Below are 22,623 nucleotides of genomic sequence, written 5' to 3' on the forward strand. Positions count from 1 at the left end.
AGTCGACCGGTACACTTGCCGGTGAGTAGTTTAGTCAGGTTAAAGAGTCTAGATTTTTATTACTTGAGTCTTAATTTAGGGTAATTTAGTTTATTTAGTTGAACTACTTTTTCCACATCAAGTTTTTGGCGCCGTTGCCGGGGACTCTTGGCAATTGCGTTAACTGCTTTGTTTGGATTTCAACTGATATCGTTACGTGCTTTTTGTGTGTTTGTGAGTCGTAGGAGTCTAAGTACTTTTAGTGTCTTTTTCGTATTTCTTTGAGTCTTTTATTGGAGTTGACTTACTTGTTTTATTCTTGGTTTTGCAGTTCATGCCCCACACGCGTTCGCAGGGACCAGTGAAGCCACCAATTGACAAGTCTTCCGTCTCCACACCAATCCCTCAGGTTCGAAAACCCCCAACTTCATCTTCAGCCCTTTCTGACTCTACACTTCCATCTAAACCACCGAACTTCGACTTTACCCCTAAGTCATCACCCCACAATTCCCCACCACCCTCCCGTCACCCTAGTCCACCACCAGTTCACCAAATGGCCGAAAACCAAACTGTCCACCAGCGTTCCACCGCGGGTTTTACCGCAAACTCACCCATCACCCTCCCTGAAATCACCAATGATAAGTCTTGGCAAATTCCTTCATACATCATGACTGCCATTAACAACTCTTGTCAGTTTCACGGTCGTGATGATGAAGACGCGCCAGCACATATCAACCGTCTCACCCGTCTGTGTAGCACCTTCGGTATCGAAGGTATGAATCTTGATGCCCGCTATCTCCAAGTCTTCCCCTTTTCGCTTGCTGGCCGCGCAGCCACCTGGCTTGATTCGCAGCCGGCAGGTACTTACACCACTTGGGCTGGACTTAGAGATGCCTTCCTTGCTAAGTATTTCCCACCTGCGAAGGCATCCCGCCTTCGAGATCAGATTCATTCCTTCAGAATGGAGCCTGACGAACCTTATCACTTAGCATGGGAGAGGTTTCAAACATTGCTCTCGCGTTGTTCCCAACATGGACTGTCGGATTGGGCCTTAGTAGAAAAATTTTATAATGGTCTTACCCCTGAGTGCAAGGCCCGATTCGACACATCCGCAGGAGGCCACCTAATGGGAAAGAAAACTGTGGCTGACTGCAACGACCTCTTTGAGAGCTTCGCTCATGCTGATATAGATCATAGTGCTACCGGCAGGAATTCCAATCCTGTGATTACCTCCTCATCCTCTCGGGGAGTGAATCAAGTCGTTTCAGACTCAAAGGTAATATCTCAGCTTGACTATATCACCAAAGAGTTGCTAGAAATTAAGAAGAAGGTAGATAGATGCGAGGTTTGTAGAGGGGGACATGACACCATAGATTGCCCAACCATCACCCTAGAGCAGGTCGAGTATTTAGCAGGTCAAAATAGGGGTCCAACTAACCCGTTTAACAATAGTAACTCTAATTGGCGTGCTAATAATTATCGCTCCTCAGGTAACCCCCCTGGTTTTCCGTCAGGTCAATACCAAAGTAGGGGGCCAGGTTTTTATTCTAGTGGGGGGTCGGGTCAAACAGGTCAATTTGCTAGTTCAGGTTCAGGGGGGCAGTTTAGAGGTGAGGGGTCAAACCAAGAGGTTCAACCTAAGAGTGAGGGGTCAGGTGGTAGTTTGTCTAGGATAGAGGACCTTCTTTCCCAATTATTGGTTAAGGATCAGGCTACCCAACGTACCTTAGAGGACCATGCTACGCTCCTAAAGAATAATCATTCAAGCTTCTTAGACCTTCAAAGACAAGTTGGGGATATTGCACGCCAGTTGCAAGAACGACCTCCCGGTCAATTTTCGGGCAACACAAGGCCCAACCCATCTGGCTCTTTGAAGGCAATTTCGACCCGTAGTGGTAGGACCTTAGGAGAGGTAGTGAGACCCGAGAGTGTTGAGATAGAAGATGAGGACCCCGTAGATGAGGAGATTGAAATGGAGGCGCCCGGTAAAGTGCAACCTAGGTTAATCCCAGAAAGTACCGCACACACCGGGGGGCCTTCGAGTGAGAAGAGTGTAGGAAAGGAACCCGTTCAGGTTGTTCCTTCACCCAATGTTGATACTTCCCGTGCTCCGTTTCCTTCCCGCCTTAAAAATCAAACTTATTCCAAAGAGTACAGAAAATTTTTAGAGATCTTTAAGCAGCTTAGGATCAACCTTCCTTTTATAGAAGCTCTTCAATCAATGCCGAAATATGCAAAATTCCTAAAAGACCTTCTAAAACGCAAGGATAGGTTAGGAGAGGTTTCTAACATCCCCCTTAGTGGAGGATGTTCCGCCGTAGTGTTGAACAAGGTTCCGGAAAAATTGACGGATCCGGGCCTTTTTACCATCCCGTGCTTGTTTGGGAGTGATACCGAGTGTAGGGCCCTAGCCGACTTAGGAGCGAGTATAAACCTAATGCCATACTCTTTGTATGAGAGGTTAGGTCTAGGAGAGTTGTCACCTACACGCATGTCTTTGTCGCTAGCCGATAGGTCCGTTAAGTATCCACGAGGCATTATTGAAAACCTTCTAGTCAAAGTGGATAAGTTCGTCTTCCCCGTAGACTTTGTCGTTCTTGATATGGAAGCCGACGAAAAGGTTCCCATCATTCTAGGACGCCCATTCTTGTGTACTGCCAAGGCCATCATCGATGTCTTCGACGGGAAAATCACACTTCAAGTCGGCGAGGAGAGGGTGACTTTCGAGATAGCACGCTCCATGGAACACCCTAGTGGTTCCGACGATCTTAGTAGTCCTTGTCACTCGGTCTATTTCATAGAGTCTTTCTTATCTTGTGTTGACCATTGCTTTGACTATATTAGTGGAGCCGACCTAGTCGAGAGTAGGCTAGAGGAGGTAGTTGAGAAGGTAGAGGAGATTGTTAGTGAGAGTAAAGAGGTAGACGAGGACGAGTGGGTTCCCGAAGTGCTAGAATTGAGTGAAATTAAGAGTGAGAGTGAAAGTACTCCTATAGAGAAACCCGCCCCTTTAGAACTCAAGGTCCTCCCATCCCACTTAGAGTATGCTTTCTTAGGTGAGGGTTCCGAGAATCCCGTCATTTTTTCATCTAAGTTAGAGGAGGGAGAGAAGGGTAGGTTGTTAGAGGTGTTGAGAGTGAATAGGGAAGCTATTGCATGGCGCCTTTCGGATATCAAGGGCATAAGCCCCGCCTATTGCACCCACCGAATACTCATGGAAGATGACTATAAGCCGGTGGTGCAACCTCAAAGGCGCCTTAATCCGAACATGCAAGAGGTTGTTAAGAAAGAGGTTCTCAAGTTGTTAGATGCCGGGGTAATTTACCCCATTTCCGATTCACCATGGGTTAGCCCGACCCAAGTCGTCCCAAAAAAGGGTGGGATGACAGTGATCATGAATGAAAAGAACGAGTTAATCCCTTCCCGTACCGTTACCGGTTGGCGTGTATGCATAGATTATCGAAAATTAAACGACGCCACCCGGAAAGACCACTTCCCCTTACCATTCATTGACCAAATGTTGGAGCGTCTAGCGGGTCAACAATTCTATTGTTTTCTCGATGGATTTTCGGGTTATTTTCAGATCCCCATCGCCCCGGAGGATCAAGATAAAACGACATTCACATGCCCTTACGGCACTTATGCGTATCGCCGCATGCCTTTCGGGTTATGCAACGCTCCGGCAACTTTCCAAAGGTGCATGGTAGCCATATTCCAAGACATGCTTGAGACTTCCATGGAGGTTTTCATGGATGACTTCTCGGTTTATGGCACCACTTTCGACCAATGTCTTTCTAATCTTGATAGGATGCTTAAGAGGTGCATAGAGACAAATCTTATGTTGAATTGGGAGAAGTGTCACTTTATGGTGACGGAGGGGATAGTGTTAGGACACAAGGTGTCGAGAGAAGGCATAGAGGTGGATAGGGCCAAGATAGATACAATAAGTAGATTGCCTCCACCTACTAGTGTTAAGTCCGTTAGGAGCTTTTTGGGTCATGCGGGCTTTTATAGGCGTTTTATAAAGGATTTTTCCAAAATCACACGCCCGATGACTAGGCTTTTAGAGAAGGATGTACCTTTTGTCTTCGACGAGGAGTGCATCAAGGCGTTCGACTTCTTGAAAGAAAAACTTGTTAGTGCCCCGATACTTGTTTCGCCCAATTGGAGTTTACCTTTCGAGCTCATGTGTGACGCAAGCGATTATGCTGTAGGTGCGGTCCTAGGTCAAAGAGTCGATAAACACTTTCATCCGATCTACTACGCGAGCAAAACTCTAAACGATGCTCAAGAGAACTATACCACGACGGAAAAGGAACTCTTAGCCGTAGTGTTTGCGTTTGACAAGTTTCGCTCATATCTCGTGCTTTCTAAAACCACCGTGTTCACCGACCATTCCGCTTTGCGATTTCTGTTTCAAAAGAAAGACGCAAAGCCGCGTCTTATTAGATGGATTCTTTTGCTCTCCGAGTTCGATATAGAAATTAAGGATAAAAAGGGAGCAGAAAACGTGGCCGCCGACCACTTATCATGATTAGAGGATCCAAAGAGAGAGGAGGTTCGTGAGGATTCCATAGGAGATACCTTTCCCCACGAAACCATAGATTTTGTTAGTGCCGAGGTAGAGGGTTTGCCATGGTTTTCGGATTTGGCAAACTATTTGGCAACCGGAGATCTTGTGAGGGGTATGTCCTACCAACAAAAGAAAAAGCTTCTTAGGGAGGCTAGGAAGTATATTTGGAACGACCCTTACCTCTTTAGGATAGGTGGAGATAGAGTGCCTAGGAGATGCGTTTCAAAGGAGGATGGTTTAGACATCCTTAGACATGTGCACGAGGGTTTAACGGGGGGCCATCACGGAGCGAATGTGACGGCACAAAAGGTTTTTGATAGTGGGTTTTATTGGCCAACGGTAGTTAAGGATGCCGTAGAGTTTGTTAGGACTTGTGACCGTTGCCAACGTACCGGCAACATCTCATCCAAGGATGAAATGCCTCAAAATCCCATCCAAGTCTTGGAAATCTTTGACGTATGGGGCATTGACTTCATGGGACCTTTCCCATCCTCTAGTGGGAATAGGTACATCCTCGTGGCCATTGACTACGTTTCGAAGTGGGTCGAAGCTCAAGCTTTGCCCACCAATGATGCCCGAGTGGTGGTGAGATTCCTTAAGAAGTTGTTCACGCGTTTCGGAGTCCCTAAAGCTATCATAAGTGACCGTGGCACGCATTTTTGCAATTCCGCCATGGAAAAGGAACTTGCACGCTACGGTGTCACTCATCGTCTTTCTACCGCGTACCACCCGCAAACTAGTGGCCAAGTAGAGAATGCTAACCGAGGGGTGAAGAGAATCTTAGAGAAAACGGTAGGAAAAAGTAGAAAGGATTGGTCGGAAAAGCTCGACGACGCTTTGTGGGCATTCCGTACCGCCTATAAGACACCGTTAGGCACAACACCCTTTATGATCGTGTATGGCAAAGCTTGCCATCTTCCGGTAGAATTAGAGCATAGGGCGTTGTGGGCATTAAAAACCGTAAACCTTGACCTTACCGAAGCCGCAAGGAGGAGATTCTTCCAGATTCATGAGTTGGAAGCATTGAGGGATGCCGCTTATGAAAGATCATGGAGTATCAAGGAGAAAACTAAGGCATTGCATGATAGGCGGTTGAGAGGTTTGAAAGATTTTAAGGTAGGTGATAAAGTACTTTTGTTCAACTCACGGTTGAAATTGATAGCAGGAAAATTGAAATCGAGGTGGAGTGGCCCGTATGTGGTGAAAGAAGTGTTTCCATACGGCACGGTTGAGCTATACGATGAGGTCGACAAAGGTGTGTGGAAGGTAAACGGCCATAGACTGAAACATTACTTGGGAGGTCCTATTGATACTACTGAAGAGGAAGAAATTCCTCTAGAGGACCCACCTACCTTTGCCGAACAGTGAGCGCGAAAAGCTTCGCGTGTAGAGTATGTACCGTTTGTAAATTTCTTTATTTTTCGTGTTTTTCATAGTTTTTTGTAGTTTTTCGGTCTGTGTTTTGTGTCGTTGAGAATTTTGCAGGTTTCATCATCGCTACGGAACGGAGAATGCACGAGAAAAGAGATCCCAGGTAAGTGTTTTAAACACTTAGAAAAAATTTTGAGGTTTTTGGTTGGGTTGGGAAAGAGTTGAAAATTTTTCTAAGGCATGAACAAGAATTTTTCACGCAACATTCTGCCAAAAACAGACCCTCGCGCGACGCCTAGCTCCTTCGCGTCACGCGAGGGGTTAAGGGTTCAAATTAATTGTTTTCAGACCCGCCGCGTTACGCGAGGCCTGGGTGACCCCCTGTCGCGTCACGCGATGCCCACCTGGCCCTTTTAAAATCAGTTTTAACTTGAACCTGTTCGCTGAAACCCTTCCTTTCCCCTTTCCAAACCCTAAAACGCGAATTTCGCCAAAATCACCATATCTCACTCGTTTTTTCACCAAATCGCTCCATTTTTCTTCCAAAATCAGCACAATCACGTTCCCCACAATCTTAGCCATCTATTTCACCCGATTTCTCACCCCATTTTCACGATTTTGGGCAAATCCGTGTGCAAAAAGTTCAAGACCTCATTTTTTTTGTTCAATCCGATTCCAAGGTATGTTTCTTGTAATTTCTCACTAGTAGGTAGCTTTATTGCCTTGTTTTAGTGTCGGCTCAGTCTTGTCTTGGTGTTAGGGTTTGTGTAGGGTCTTAAAGTTAGAAATTTTTGCTCCTCTTTGTCATGTTAGTGGTATGTAGGTGGTAAGGTTTGGATGTTACATACAAATCGGGTCTGCGGATGGTTCGGGTTGGTTTGCTTGAGGTTGTTTGGCACGTTTGGGGTATGTTTGGACCACTACGCATCATGTTTAAGCTTTGCGGGTTTGTTTGGGTGTAACTATGGATTTTTGCTAAAAAAAATAAGTTTTTGAACTGATTTTTGCAAACGAATTTAGTTTCCTTAACATATTTTGTTGCTTCAAATGTTATGTTAAGGTTTAAAATGTCCAACTCTCACGTGTTTTCGCCTCAAGTGTGGGGATATTTTGGCACTTATGCTTAATTGAGGACAATTAAAGTGCCAGGAGGAGATAGTGTACATTGAGTCGTAGTTCGTTCAAGTCGTGAGTCTAGAAGTGTTTTTAGGATAGTAGTTTGAGTCTAGTGTCGGGTTTACTTATATGCATGTACAAGTTCACAACTTTTTGCCCGTACTCAATCTCCATTCGGGCGAAAGGATGTGTAACTTACGCCTTTGTAAACGGTAACCCATTTTTGCTTCGAAATTAGCCGCGAACGAAATGCTATACGGCTAGTTCTTTATTGTTTTTGTTTTTCTTTAAAAAATATAAAAACACAAAAAAATTAAAAAAAAAATAAAAAGACCAAAAATAGCTCGTGGTACTAATAATCTGCATTGTTTTCTTGTCAAATATGTCTTGTTTTTGCAGATCATGTCAGGTGCAGGATCCTCGTCCAACCCAAGAAAGAGAAGAATCAAGTATCGTGGGAACGATAGGAGAGTGTACGCCAAGATTGACAAGTTGAGTGATCATCCGATGTTAGACTTTGATGAAGATACTGAAGAAAGGGTTAAGATGAAAAAGTATGTGGTAACCCAAACTTTGGAACATCGGATCATAGATTGGGAATGGTTGGAGAGTATGGGGGCGAGTGAACGGGTCAATGAGTTGCTAGGACCAAGGTTGCGGATGGTTATGGATGCGTGTGAAGAGACGCAATATACCGAGCTTACTATAGAGTTCCATTGTACCTTCCGTCACAAGGAGGGTGCATTTTCTGAAGCTAATGCGGTATCATTTTCGTTGGGGAGGAATTTGTACGAGATGACTATACCCCAATTTGGGGTGGCACTGGGTTTGTATTCGTCGGAAGAGGTAGCGACGGAAGAGTTCGTGAATGGGCTTCGGGGTGTGTTTAACTATAATAGGCCGAAGAGTTTGGGCCCGACAGAGTTGGGTGAATTTTGGGGTTCGATCTCGACACAGTCGTTCGCGCACACGAAACTTATCTCATCGGTTCGTGACCCGATTTACAGGTATATTTTAAAGATGTTAGCGACGACTGTGGTGGCGAGAAAGTCGGGGGAGAACAAGGCAAATTGGCTAGATATCTTCGCCTTGATGTGTATGGTGGAGAAGCGGAACTGGAATTTGGCTAGCTTCTTCGCGTGGTCGTTCAATAGGCCTCGTCGGGGAGGTAAAAGGGCTGCTTTGGATATGGGCCCTTACATCACTAGGTTGGCAAGGAACATTCGGGCCCTCACAAAGTACAAACTTACTGAGATGAATGTGGGTATGCCTACAGTTCGTTGGGGTGTTTTGGACCTTCAGTTGGCGGGTATTCTTACCCAATCTGATCCACCAGAGTGGAACCATGAGGTTGGAGCTCCCCCACAGAGACAGCCGGTACCTCGAGAGAGGCGTGCGGTCCCTCCACCACGGCCGGTTAGACCGCCGAGACCCAACCCGTTCACTCCCGAGGCTGCTTTTGACTACACACAGGAGAGGTTGGATCAGATGGACAGTAGGATGCGGGTGGACCAGCAGTGGGTGATGCAGAGCCACCACAGGCAGGATGATATGCTCCGATACATGATGTCAGGTATGGCACTTAATGCACCGGTACCACAGCCTTTTGCCGGACTATTACCTCCACCGGTTTACGGAGGCGACCAGCAGGCCCCGTATGTGTATGGTCAGTACCCGGGGTATGACCAGTGGGGAGGTCAGAGTGGATATGCCTACAGTGGTCAGTTCGGTTGGCAGCAGGCCGGCGGTTCAGGTATTCAGCAGATGGAGGAGGATTCTGGGGATGATGAGGAGTGATGGAGCGGATGGACTGAAGCAGCATATATCCTTTGATATCTTTATTTTTTTTTGTTTATGCTGTTTTGGTAGATTCGATATGGTTGTACTAGCAGACATATTTTTATTTTCTGTTTGAACTTGGGATGTTGGTACGTTGAACGTTTGTAGTAGTTGGTTTGGTATGCTATGTTGGTTTTAGGTTGATGATTTGGAGCCGCTTTCCGTTCGTGTGTGAGGGAGTTTGGTACTGTTTGCTGAGCACGTTCGGTATTGGAGGGCTATGTGGAAACGACTGGCACTTTGACAGTCTCACATATTGAGTTAAGTCGTTTTCCTTCTTTTTGTTGTTGTTGTATTTTTATTTCGTCGTCGAGTCTAGTTTGTTAGTTCGTTATTTTGTTTTTATTTTTTTTTAGGTAGTTGTTGAGTCGTATTTTCGTTCTTGCATTAGGGACAATGCAAATCTCTAAGTGTGGGGATGGGATACATGTAAATATTGAGTTTTTTTTTATTAATTTAAAAAAAAAATTGAAAAATCAGAAAATGTCTTTCGAAATAAAAAGAAGTTTGCAAAATAAAGCGGAAAATGATAGAAAAAATGAATTTTTGCTCGGGTTCAAATAATAATAATATGAGATCTAAATAAACTGAGTTTGCGTCTAGTTTGGATATGTGGATAGGCCCGGGTTTGGTTCTAAGTCCCTTTGAGTTAATATACCTTAATTGTCGGTCTGCTAGTGGGTTCTCGCCTGGGAAATATGGGAAACTAAAACTGGCAAAAATAGTATAAGGGATGCCGTTATAAGCTAAGATAGTTAGAGTTTTTTATCATATCTCGTTGAAAAAAGAAAAAAAATATAAATAAAAGTGAGCTAGAAACTAAATGAAAGTAACACAGGCCTATGTAATCTGTGGTTGGGGATAGCGACTCTACAGCCGGAATGCCTCTGGGATGTGTGAAATCGACTTGCCGAATAAAAGTACCGAAACCTATGTAATCTGTGATTGGGGATAGCGACTCTACAGTCGGAATACCGCTGGGTTAGGGAAAGCATCGTCTAGTCTCACGAAAATGAACTTGAAAAAAAAAAGAGCAAGCTGAAAAAAGAAAAAAAAATGAAAAAAAATATATAGATTTGATTTCAAACTCTCTTTATCTTGGTATAAAACGGTTAGGAATTGGTCAAATGATCGTTCTTTTAGTCCTATAAACTTGAGTTGGGAGTAGGTGGACTGTTGATTCTAGTGTGAGACCCTAGGTGGATTGACCGCACTTAAATTAAATTCACATGATAAGGGTTTGGGATTGGATTCGGGTTTAGAGTGGATAAAGTATATTCGCAATCGCAGCTAACGCAAGCTTTGGTTTTAATTAATTGTACCTATACTTTTGACCCGAGTAATTGTTCGTTTCTGATTCCGTTGCATAATTCTTTTTCGAGGACGAAAAAAGAGTAAGTGTGGGGATGTTTGATGTACTGAAAAGTACATATGTTTATAGTGTATATTTTGGTCAGTTTTCAGTCGTTTTGAGTCTGTTTTAGGTTAGAACTATGATACTGCTGACGTTAAGCTTTGATTTCAGGTCCCGTAGCTTAAAGTGTTGAAAAACGAGTAAAAACGAGCAGTTCGGAAGAAAAACGGGATTCGTACGCGCGTCGGAGAAGCTGGAATTCGGAAAAGAATTAAAAAATCAAGAAATTGAGTTTAGAGGCGCCGCGTGACGCCTAGCCACCCTCGCGCCACGCGAGGGTCCCTGTTTGACTGATTTTGACTTCTGGGTTTAGGGTTTGACTGATTATTACCAAGAAACTTAACTGAAAAACCCTAATTGCGAATCAAGAAACCCTAGGACGAATTTCAGAGGAGATTTTGAGCTTTTCGGAGTATTTTGGCTAACGGGAATCATCCGGTTGAAGCTTGGATCGTGAGAGTGAAGATCTTTCGGGTTTTATCTCCCGGTGTTCCTTATTTTCGCGTTTTCAATACTTATTGATGAATTCTTGTTTTGAACTTGTTTTGTTTGATTTGAACAACATGTTTCTTGGCTAAACTTAGATACTACCTAGATTTGATGAAGGTTTAATTTATGTTTGGATCTTTTAACGGTTTTTATTGTTTGATTATGGATTGACTTTGAAAGTAAAGTATTCTAGATTTTCTGATTTGGTGCGTGTGCGTATTTACTTCTGATTGTGGATTGTTTGCTGTTTCACATAGATTTTAGTGACGGTCTTTATCACATAATAGATCTGTGTTGATTATTTGCATCCTTGCGGGTTCGGGTGATCTTTGGGTAAATCGGCCGATAGCCTTAGAAACAGTAATTAAAATACAATTAGAAGTAAATATTCTGCTTAACTTGTCGCTGAGAGGCTCGGGTTAGTTATTAGGTCGCGGTGCAGTATATAGCTAATTTAGATTTTGAGAGAAGTCGAAGTTAGTTCCCTAATTGCAGATGTGTCTAGTAAACCAAGTCAGAACCTAGAATTGCCTTAGATTATCGCGCTGAGAGGTAGATAGTCATATTAGGGCACTTTTAGAATCGTTAGAGGACTGAGAGGAAATCTAACAGTCGGTAATCATAACAGCCTTGTAGGGTTTCCTAGGTTTCTTCCTGAGAAGGGTCGGGAAGTCTTAGCATTGAAATACCTTAAGGTTTAGTATTTAACGATCCCGGCTCCATACAACAATAAAACCGTTAGAAGTCCATTCGTAGTTAAATTGGATTCAAGTCTAGGTAGCCCTTAATCTTATCTGAAACAAAACCTTAGTTTTCGTTCGTGTTTTAGTTAATTTCAATTTAATCATAATTGTAGGATTTTAGTAACCCCCCCCCCAAACACAATATTTGTTTAGTCGTGTCAGTGTCTAGTCTAAGTTTAGTCGTTAACGTAATTCATTAGAGTCCTTGTGGGTTCGACATCCGGACTTACTTTTCTGTGCTAGAGTCGACCGGTACACTTGCCGGTGAGTAGTTTAGTCAGGTTAAAGAGTCTAGATTTTTATTACTTGAGTCTTAATTTAGGGTAATTTAGTTTATTTAGTTGAACTACTTTTTCCACATCACACATCATCATTAATGTTTTTAAAACTTGATTGTATCAACTGGTTACACTGGAAAATGATAACTTAGTCGGATTTGTTAGAAAGGTATGGACTGTTACATCATGTTTAGCCAACCGGGTTTTGTGTATTTCACTTGATCCAATAAGTCATAAGTCATTCCAATTGAGTGGCAATCCGACCGCGCGGGGGGGGGGGGGGGGTGGAAGAAGTATATACCAAAAAAATTCTATAAAACCAGGGGGTCAAAAACGTATATACCAAAAAAATTCTATACGAAAACTACATACTCTCCACTACTGAGCGAAAAGTTCGGGAGGTTGGCCGCCCCCTCCCGCCCCCACAAAGCTACGCCCTTGTTCCAATTTGTACATAGCGTTTTCTTATATATTTTTTTTCGAACGGCTGTATTTTATTTATCACCCCAAAATATGTACAAACCGTTTTGTTATACATTTATTTCATGATTCGTGGATGATCGAGTTGTAATGCACTTTATGTTTAGCATGATTAGAAAAAGAAGGTAAATTGCATCTAGTGTATTAAAATAGAACTTCTTTTACATGCTTAATATCATTAAAAATTAACATACTTTTTCATTTTTCTTACTTAACTTATTTTGTTATATTAAAGTCCTTAAACTTATAAAAAATAAAAAAAATAACAATAAAAATTATAAACCCAATTTTGTTATATTAAAGCTCTTGCACTTATCTAAAACGCATTTACTTTTGAAATATATATTTAAAATAAATAACCCGTTACCTCTTAATTTAGTCAAATTTGAAAAGGTGTCATTCAATCTTCATGAAAAAAGTTGTATGGTTTTATTTTGACCAATATAACAAAATTGAGTTGAGTGAATTGTTTTACATGTTTAAGAATTTCAATATAAAAAAGTTGATAAAAGATCAAATACAAATACCTTTATCATACAAAACGTACGAATAAGGTGAAAATGTAAAAAAACGCGATGACATTTTCGTAATTATTTACTCGTAGAGCAATTATCAAAATTACTTTACAAATGATCTTGTATGGTAATTATTAAAATTACTCTGCAAATTTATCAAACAATATACAATTTAAAATTACTCTACAAAATCATTTGTAGAGTAATTATGATATTTTACAAAATTACCTTACAAGATCAAAATTACCATACAAGATCATTTGTAGAGTAATTATGGTACTCTATAAAATTACCCTACATGATCAAAATTAATCTATAAGAACATTTTACAAAATTACTCTATAAGATCAAAATTACCATACAAGATTATTTGTACAGTAATTTTGATAATTACTCTACAAGTAAATACTTACGAAAATGCCTAAGCGTTTTTTTTGCCTTTTTCATGTTTTTCATACGTTTTGTACGATAAGACACTTTGTACATGAACTTAACCTGTTTGAGAATTTTTAATAAAAAATTTGAGAAAGGTGTTAGTATCTTTTTTCTTAATTTTTTTTTTTTGAACGGTGTATGGTTAGGATATCGCTAATCTTTTTTCTTAATTTAAATTAACCTTTTGAATAATACACAAATCACTTTACTTTAAAATATATCAAAAGTCAAACCCATCATTATGTATTTATCTATCATTATGATCATGTCTAATTTAATAAATTCTAGTGTCTTAAATATCAATATTATTTAAAAATTTAAAAAATATTACGTAGTATTTAACAATACCACCTCAATAGTAACGAACAAGTAGTAAAATTACAATATAGCCATATAAAAATTATACAACAAACATATCTAAAGAGGACAAAATGGTCTACCCAATCGAGCCCTATGACTTGGAATCGTGAAATGCCTCAATCGTCCTTCTTGCTCCGTCAAATATCCGTCACATAAAAACGCCTTAGAAAACTTATCTTCTACCACTCTATCGACGTCGTGCACGAACACGTCTGTCTCCCCGTCAGCCCGGTTTCGCCCTATCAACCCCGCCGTGTAAATCGCCTTCATCCTCCCCGGTGCTTCGTCGTGGTACCCCGTCGGAGCATCCACCATTATCAAGTCCCATTCGACTTCGTACACTTCATCCGGTAAGTTCCCTTTCATCGACAACTCACACTTCGATACCCTCGGATCCTCGACCACCTTGCACTCCTTTTGTTTTCCGATATCCATCAAGTCAGATGCTCGTGACACCTGTTAGATAGAATATATTAGTTAGAGTTTATTGTAACTGTTACTACCATAATTAGTAAATATGTCTAAATAAGTTTCTTTTATATTTATTCTCATTTTATGTTATGTCAACTTTTTTTCTTTCTAACAACTATCATGGGTGTTCACGGTCTGATTACGTAAGTGTTAATGCTAATTCGGCTGAATCGTTAACTACAATTTTACAAAAATATAAACCAAACCAACCGGGTTGGTTGGGTCGGCCGAACCGGCAGGCTCTCACAGTTTTACAGTTTAACGGTTAGGTTTTACCGGTTCTACAAAAATAAGTATATTTAAATGAAAAACATAATTGTATATTAACTTTTTTTTTATATATGATAAAAGATTGTTTATGATTACATAATATACATGTAACTTTATATTTCTAAGGGGAATTGGCCTGTAATAATCCCACCTAGACCTTATTGGCCATTAATAATCCCACCTCAGAATATTCCCTCCACCAGTCCCACATTTCACCTATTTTTCCTACAGTGGTCCCCCGTTAAAAAAACTTAATGGAGTTAAGCTTTTTTCCAAATTACAAACAGATTTTTTAGGGCTTTTGATCAGAATAATGATACGAGTCCATTGATGTAAAACTTACTTCGAAATGGTGCTCCAAGTGACTTGATTTTAGTTAATTGGAAATTTAGACACCCGTACTGAAGCGCCATTTTCATCGTTTGGAGCATTGTTTCGAGGCAAGTTTTACATCAATGGACTCGTATCGTCGTTCTAATCAAAAGCCCTAAAAAATCTATTTGTAATTTGGAAAAAAAGCTTAACTCCTTTAAGTTTTATTAACGGGGGACCATTGTAGGAAAAATAGGTGAAAGGTGGGACTGGTGGAGGGAATATTCTGAGGTGGGATTATTAATGGCCAATAAGGTTTAGGTGGGATTATTACAGGCCAATTTCCCTATTTCTAAAATAAGATTTAAATAATGAATATTAAATGTCGGGTTTAGTTTACACGACCGGTTCCGAGTTCTAAATCCTAAACAATCAATCTATTAAAATCAAACCGTTACACCGAACCATTAACATTTCAAACTGCTCAAAACACCCGACTTTATTTGCTTTGAGCAGTTTGGTCGGTTTTGACTATCTATAATCAAAACCCGCGTAACTAATATATATTCTCTCCAATAATACTACCTTGGTGTCATAAACCACGTGGTACGACTCCAAATTCGGGAACTTGGACTGAATTTGCTGGATCCAAGACTTGTCTTCTTCAAGAAACACCGTGCGGCCGCCGTTATTAAGGGCGGCCCACATCGGGCTATCGTATCCGAGTCCAAAAACCAAGAAATTACACGGTGATTTCTTGTTGAGGACTCGGAGACTGACCGATATCTCTTTAAACGTTTGTTGTGGAGTAATGTTAGAAGTAACATAATGCACAAGCGTCTCCGCGGTTGCCGTATCAAGCTTGTTGCATGTTTGAGATTCCACGGCTATTGGGCGATTGATCGGGGGGCAAGAAAGCGGTCGGGCGGGTAACGAAGATGATCGGAGGATGATTACGAGAAGGAAAACGAGGAGGAAGAAGACTGCGAGGAGGATGGGCTTGATGGCAATGGTGGAATTGGGTTTGGTGGTTCTCATGGTGGTTGTAGAGAGAGAAAGAGGGTGTTTGTGTGTTATTTGAAGGGGGATGAGAGAGAGGGAAGTGGGTGAGACGTGAAAGAAGATGAAGATAAATTATTTGGAGTAGGAAAGAAGGGAGGTGGAAATGTTACATTAGACAACATACGACTTTAACGTTTAAATAATGCAAGTTAGTATGTGTCAAGTTTGTTACTAATTTGAGGCTTTTTTTATATTTATTGGTGAGAAATCATATATTTTTATGTAAATAGTTGGTTAGTTGCTCATGTTTGTAACCAAAGTTATATTGTTTTACGTTTTTTAATAGTGTTTTATGAATTAGACTGGTTAATTGGATTGAAAATCACATATATGATCGGTCGGATTGAGTACTCTTAACCGCCTTTGTTCGTGTCTAGCGGTGAAATTTGCGAACAAATGTGGCTGGGTCGAGCTCATGGCTTTATAGCCTAGTGGCATTTGGGGGTATGATAAGACTTTGGGATCAATAGGTAATGGGTTTGATTCCCACAAAGGGGTTTTCCTATATTTATTGGGTTTCCTTCTAAATTAGTGTATAGACATTATGCCTAGTGGAGATCGATATGATCGGGTAGTTCCGTTGGTGGCACAATGATATTCCAGTGGTTCGCCAGTTATCCAAATTTGTCATTAGAAAAATGTGGATGGGTCGAATTTACAAAACTTATTTACTTTTGTATTTTACTTCCAAAATCAAAACTACTAACGCATTTACTGCTAATCAAATCTATAGAGAATAGACTTAGTTGAGATTATTATTGGCAAAAAATAGCCAGATTGAATTATTTAAATCCAATTTTCCAAAACAAAACATGAAAATCTAATGTTTTTTATTGCTAGAAATGTCGTTAAATTGGCCAGTTCCTTTACAGTCTCGAGGTAAATCTTACATCAATCGACTCGTATTCTCGTTCTGATGAAAAGCCCTAAAACATCGATTTGTAATTCGGAAAAAAAAACTTAAATTTGTTAAGTTATTTTTAACGGCGAACCATTATACAAACAAAAATGAAAATTGTTGGACCACTATCGAGAATAAACTCAGATGGATTATTATTGGCCAAAAACAACCAGATCAGGTTATTTAAGTCCAATTTGTCTTTATCTTTTTACTAGTATTTTTTGTGTTTTTATTTATATATTTATATATAGTACATAAAATTATAATCTAACTAATTGTGTTTAGTTAAATCATTATAATCTAACTAATTGTGGTTCGTTAAATCATGATAGACAGTGATTGAATAGTTGGTGTATGGAAAGGGTGTAGCATATGTCGTTGGTGGCATACCTTTTGAGTAAAGTTTAATTTTTTTTATTTCGTGTTAGGTTGTTATTTCTACCACCCAATATTTCTTATATTCATAATATCTAACTTCCTATTTTCAACTGGGATTCTTTATTCTATAATCGCATACCTAATCTTGTCACACCAACTAGCATATGATTAGTAGTGTCTTGGTAGCTAACGCGCAACTACAACATAAGATCGAGTCAATTCAATATCCTTTCTGTCGATATTTGATAAGTTGGAAACATACCAAAAACAACTCTCCAAACAACACGTTCACTCGACCTCAAAACGATTTAAAATGAACCGTAAGTAAATCTTTATATTCGTGATTTTGTTGCCATAACCTAGGGGAGCAAGGTTCCCAAAATCATTAAATAGGCGACTGTAGAACGATCATCAAGAGCCCTACCCTCGTGGGGTGTGCCTTCATTGTATGTCTCCATTACCAACTACAAGATCAAAGCCCTTTCGAACCACAAATTAGTTCCATAAATAACTTGATTAACTTTTTATCACATATATAGCCTCTTTTTCATGATGAAACCGACACTAATGTTACCTCCTAATTTTGTTTACATATATCGAAAACTAATGGTACAAAGAAAATTCTTTATTAAAGTGTGCTATATATACGATGAAACTAACTCGACCTTTATAAATACGATAGACGAACTCAGTAACTTGATAAAAAATTGTAGATTAAGGTGTGCATAGATTAGATTAGTGAGTGTGTGAGTTAGTTATTTAGAAAAAAACACCTACTAAACATACTTAACTTCATTCTCTAGGCATCTCTATGTACATGTCCTTTGTTTTTAACAACAAAAGCCCATGGTTCGTTCGATATGTACGTGTCCTTTGTTTTTAACAACAAAAGCCTGGGTTCGTTCGAAAAAAGCTTGGCTCAAAATCAGCTCAGTTGTAAATGTGTTGAGCCGACTTGGCTCGATTTGTAAATGAGTTGAGCCCGAGCATGGGCGGACCCAAGCCCAGCCCAAGGTGGGCGGGCGCACCCCCGGGGAAAAAAAATTTGGTGCTAAGTTCCGTCGAAAATCTCGTCCACACCCCTTGGAATTTTCGTCCGCACCCCTTGGAATTTTTCGACCACACCCTTGAAATTTTTCGTCCGCACCCCTTAGGTAAAAGTGTTATCAATTTATATTTTAATTTTTTTAGTAAACTTCTATTTAAAAAAAATACTACCTAAATTATATAACTTTTAATACCTAACTAACTAAACCCAAATATCCATACCTTTACCCACTTATAATTCCTAACTAGCTAGCCCACTAAGTCTTATCCTATTAACCAAACCAACAATATTTCAAACTATAATAAAATAATTAAAGCCAAAACCTTTAGAAATTATCCCCCCCCCTCTCTCTCTCTCTCTCTCTCTCTCTCTCTCTCTTGCGTCCCTACACTGCCAACGAACAACATCACCCAGCGACAACAGTCCAGCAGCCGGCTACCACCGTAATCAACCACCATACCACCGTCGTTTGACACCAAATCTAACCGAATTCCAAACACGGGTAAGTTTCTTTGTTATTTTGATGATTTTGGATGATATTATAGGAGAAAAAAGGGTAATAAAGGTGTTAAATATGATTGAAATTTTGTGTGCTTTGACGTTGTTTATGGTTGTTTAGATGATTTTTAGGGTGATTATGGTGTTTATATATTTTTAGGGTGATTATGTTGTTTATATTTTTAGGGTGATTACAACTTATGTTATGATTTCTAGGGCTTGAATAGTTGAAAATCAAAATTAAAATTGAAACATTATGTTATGGAGCGATGAACTTATGTTATATAGAGAAATAATTGCTTAAGAAATTAGTTTTAAATGATGTTTTGGATAGATTTAAAAAAATAAAAACCCGTAGGGTGTCGACGTTTTAATTATGTTTGTAACAAGGTTTGACATGTTTTTGATGATTATATAAATTTAGTTTGATGTTCGTTTGTTTTACATGACCCGACCCGATACAAACTGATTTTTTTACTTATATACCTAGGGGCCTAAAATTTTTAAAAATGTTCCGCACCCCCATGAAAAAATTCCTGGGTCCGCCACTGAGCCCGAGTTAGGCCTATCTCGGCTTGTGAGCTCGTGAGCCGGCTGGAATTATTTTATTATATACGTTATTTTTTAAATTGTATTAAATAAAAAAAATTGTTGGAGAGGATTATAGTCTTTGATATTTTAAGTTTAATTAATCAAATAACTTATATAAATATCGAAAAAAAAAATAATACATATAACATTTTTTATATGCCTTTTAGTCTCTAAAATATTAGAACAAAAACAAAAATAATACATAGTGTACTAATTCTTTATTTGCAATTTTTTATGTTATCATTATTTGCAAAATAATAAAATTAAATAATAACGAGCCCGCTCGATTGTAGGTATGAGCAATTGGTACCAATGTAACACCCCAAAACTTGAATTGTTAAATTCGTTAGTAGGTTACCTTGTGTAATTGGATGAAGTACAATAACTAAGTTATTAAACTTAGTTAAATGTCTAATAAATAAGTAAAGGAATGAAGTTTGTGGCAACTGTGATGATGTGTTAAAGTTGAGGGACCTAGATTGCCAAAATGTAAACTGAAATTTATTAAAAAAGAAAAATAAAAACAGAACACACACTGTGCGTGTGTGTGGTCGATCGTACAAGGCCGAGGAAAAGGGGTAAACCCTAATTCTCAAGAAATCTCCAAATTGAAAAGGGAATTGAAGGTTTTTAGGATGCATGTATCAAGATTATCGATCTCCTAAGTGTTCTTCACTATCAAGTAAGTTAAATTTTATGATTTGGTGATGTTGGGTGAAGTGGGTGTTGATGAATTCGTGAATCTAAGTGAAGTTAAGATGGATATGTGATAGAAATGTCTTACGAAACTTGAATTATGCTTAAATATCTGATTGTTATGTATGTTTATGAACAACCCACTTGTAGTGGCTCTTGTATAGAATGATGATGATGTATTTTATGTTAATTTGATGATACTTGATGTTTATAACAATGGATGTTATCGGTTATTGATTTTTGATCTAAATTAAAGTGAAAGTTATGTGAAGAATTAGAAGGAATCATGCTTTAAAAGCTTGTAAATAATGTCTTACAAATGCGAAACCCGCGAAGTGTTCGATGAAATGCCTAAGAGAGCAAATATGTGGAATTGTATGCAAGTTGTAAGTTTATATGTATAGAAAGTGATTATGATGAAATCGTTAGCAAACTAACACGTGAAGTGCGTTTTAGATGGAGTTCATGTGGATTTCTAGTAAGAATCATGCCCGATTCAAGGATAGTGTTAAATTAGTTAATTTTGAATGATGTTGATAATCGTGAATTATGAGATGACTAGTAGGAAGGAATTGTTTATGTTGTGTGCATATATGATCTTGTGGTTGTATATGTGTTTTTCTATGCGAGTAGGGAATGAAAAGATGCGATTCTAGCTTATACTTTGTGTTGTTGGAAAATTGACAAGTAAAGTTAAAATAAAATACGAATGTGAAATGAATGCAATATTAGAATGTGTATTTATACTAATGAAGTAGTAACCTTGATGGTATGAAAGTATAGGATCATGTTAAGATGGGAAAGCATGGAAGGCAAGCTGAAAGGATATGAGGAAGCATGTACGAAACGGGCATTCGAGGTAAGTGATTTTCGGAATCACTTCTTATTTTGCTTAAGTAAGGTAGCGTTTAGTTAATTAAGCATGATAACGATTGAAGTTAGATATGGTTTTGGTTGTATGAAATCAGTGAATTTAGCTAAGTTGACCGAATGGGACAATATGAGGTCGTATTGATATGACGGTTGATGCCTAAGTAATGGTTACGGTATTGTAACCGAATATTGGGTAGAATTGCTTATAAGCGCACTAATCGAGAATGAGAAACTAGGTTAATAGTCAAAAGACTTAGCTTTTAACCTTTAACAAAAGAGCTGTTTGACAATAATACGAACGGGTCAAATAAATGTGTATAAGTTGTAATGATAATGAAGCACGTAAGGATTAAGCACCCGGGGTAAAGATTTTTAGTTAATTTTGTAAAGCCATGTTTTTCGAACAATAGAAATAAGTTTGGAGTCGATTTGTTGTGGAATGTCCAAGTTATGCGAGTTTTAGCAATAAAAATGTGTATGGGTTAAATAGTTGAAAAAAAGTATGTAAAGCCGAAGGATTTAAGTTAAGATTGCTCTTAGTCCGAATGTTATATTACAAGCTCACATGATAGAAAATCAATTTATGATCGCATAGGAAAAAGAATTGTGTAAAAAGCACTAAAATTGAAAGAGTTATGCTCGTTACGGTGAAACCAAGAAATTCTGAAACATGCAGCTTTGCAGCTGCAACTCGCTGGAAAAAGGGGGGTGTCCCGCCACTCGACAACAAGGAGCAGGGGCCGTCACGCGACGCGACGGTGACCTATTTCATCGAAAATCGTTTGTTTGTTCAGTTTTGTCACGCGAACTTGTTTAAACACGTTCTAAACTACGTATAACTATTCCAACTTATGTTTTTATGAGTTGTAGGTGTAACCACCCTATTTCGATTATAAACGCTTATATATTCCAAATGATTGTTTTATTTCATTGTTTATAATGATGGTTCGTTTATGAATGAATATCATGGTTCTCCTAATATTATAAATATGGATTGCTTATGTGTTAGAGAAGGAAAGTTGAGGGCAAATGTGTTTAGGAACAAGTAAGTACATATGACAATGTGTTTAAGGTTTATATTATGGAAGGCCGCGAATTCTGACGTGCTAGTATAAGTTGATTAAAAATAAAAGTGTTGGATAAGAACTCGTAAGTATTTATATATATATGAATGTAGGGATGCATGTATGTATGTTGTAAGTTGAAATGAATGCAAGTAGGAACAGTTTCCGTACGATTTGAGTATTGACGTATACTAATGATTGTCTTGGGATTGGAATGTAATGCAGGTATGTTAACATCGAGTTCATGAAGAATGGAAGTCGAACTCGGAACAAGAGAATTTAAGAGGATGATCACATGAATTAAGTTTATATTATTGAATGTTATACGTTTTTATTTATATAATAATAAAGTTGTGATGTTGTCGATGACTAATGGTTAAGTTGTAAATGGTGTCCACAGGAATTACACGGATTTTCTCTATTATGAACGAAGTTAAGCGGGCGCAGATCGAGTCAAGGAGCAAGGATTGTACGGAAGAATGGTCACCTAGTTTGGATTATGTATCATATGTAGTTTTGTTTATCATGAAAGTAGTTAATTGTTTTAGTAAATATCAGACATTTTGTATTGGAGTCTTTATGTAAGCAATGTATTTAGTAAAGAAAGAATTTTTTTAGGTTCGTTTTCCGCTACGTCGTTAATAAGAATAAACGTAAATTAGGGCGTTTCAACCAAATACCGAAACTGGACCGATAACGAATTTCCCATACCGAATCATTTTCATTACCGATTAAGTACCCACTTTTTGGCGTTTTCGAAATGTTGGATGTCGTATCCAGCAAATATATAAATCATAAACCTACTTGACACACTAAAATAGTATGAATGGAAGTCAGGTTCGTGTCCACAGGGATACAGATTAACTA

General features: G+C 39.0%; 1 protein-coding gene and 1 long non-coding RNA gene across 2 annotated transcripts; one reads left to right on the top strand and one right to left on the bottom strand.

Moving 5' to 3' along the window:
• Positions 1-13,537: 13,537 nt before the first annotated feature.
• On the bottom strand, positions 13,538-15,802 carry LOC110936062 (glucuronoxylan 4-O-methyltransferase 3). The gene is made up of 2 exons (XM_022178410.2): positions 15,231-15,802; positions 13,538-14,048 (listed from the first exon to the last, which is right to left on the bottom strand). The coding sequence occupies exons 1-2, from the start codon at positions 15,681-15,683 to the stop codon at positions 13,650-13,652; spliced, it is 852 nt and encodes a 283-aa protein (XP_022034102.1). The 5' UTR covers positions 15,684-15,802; the 3' UTR covers positions 13,538-13,649.
• A 3,870-nt stretch (positions 15,803-19,672) lies between these two features.
• On the top strand, positions 19,673-22,373 carry LOC110934513. The gene is made up of 3 exons (XR_002588395.2): positions 19,673-19,805; positions 20,603-20,678; positions 21,982-22,373. It is a non-coding gene; the product is annotated as an uncharacterized LOC110934513 (long non-coding RNA).
• Positions 22,374-22,623: the final 250 nt, after the last annotated feature.

Source organism: Helianthus annuus, chromosome 4 (genome assembly GCF_002127325.2).
Source record: "Helianthus annuus cultivar XRQ/B chromosome 4, HanXRQr2.0-SUNRISE, whole genome shotgun sequence".
NCBI lineage: Eukaryota > Viridiplantae > Streptophyta > Magnoliopsida > Asterales > Asteraceae > Helianthus > Helianthus annuus.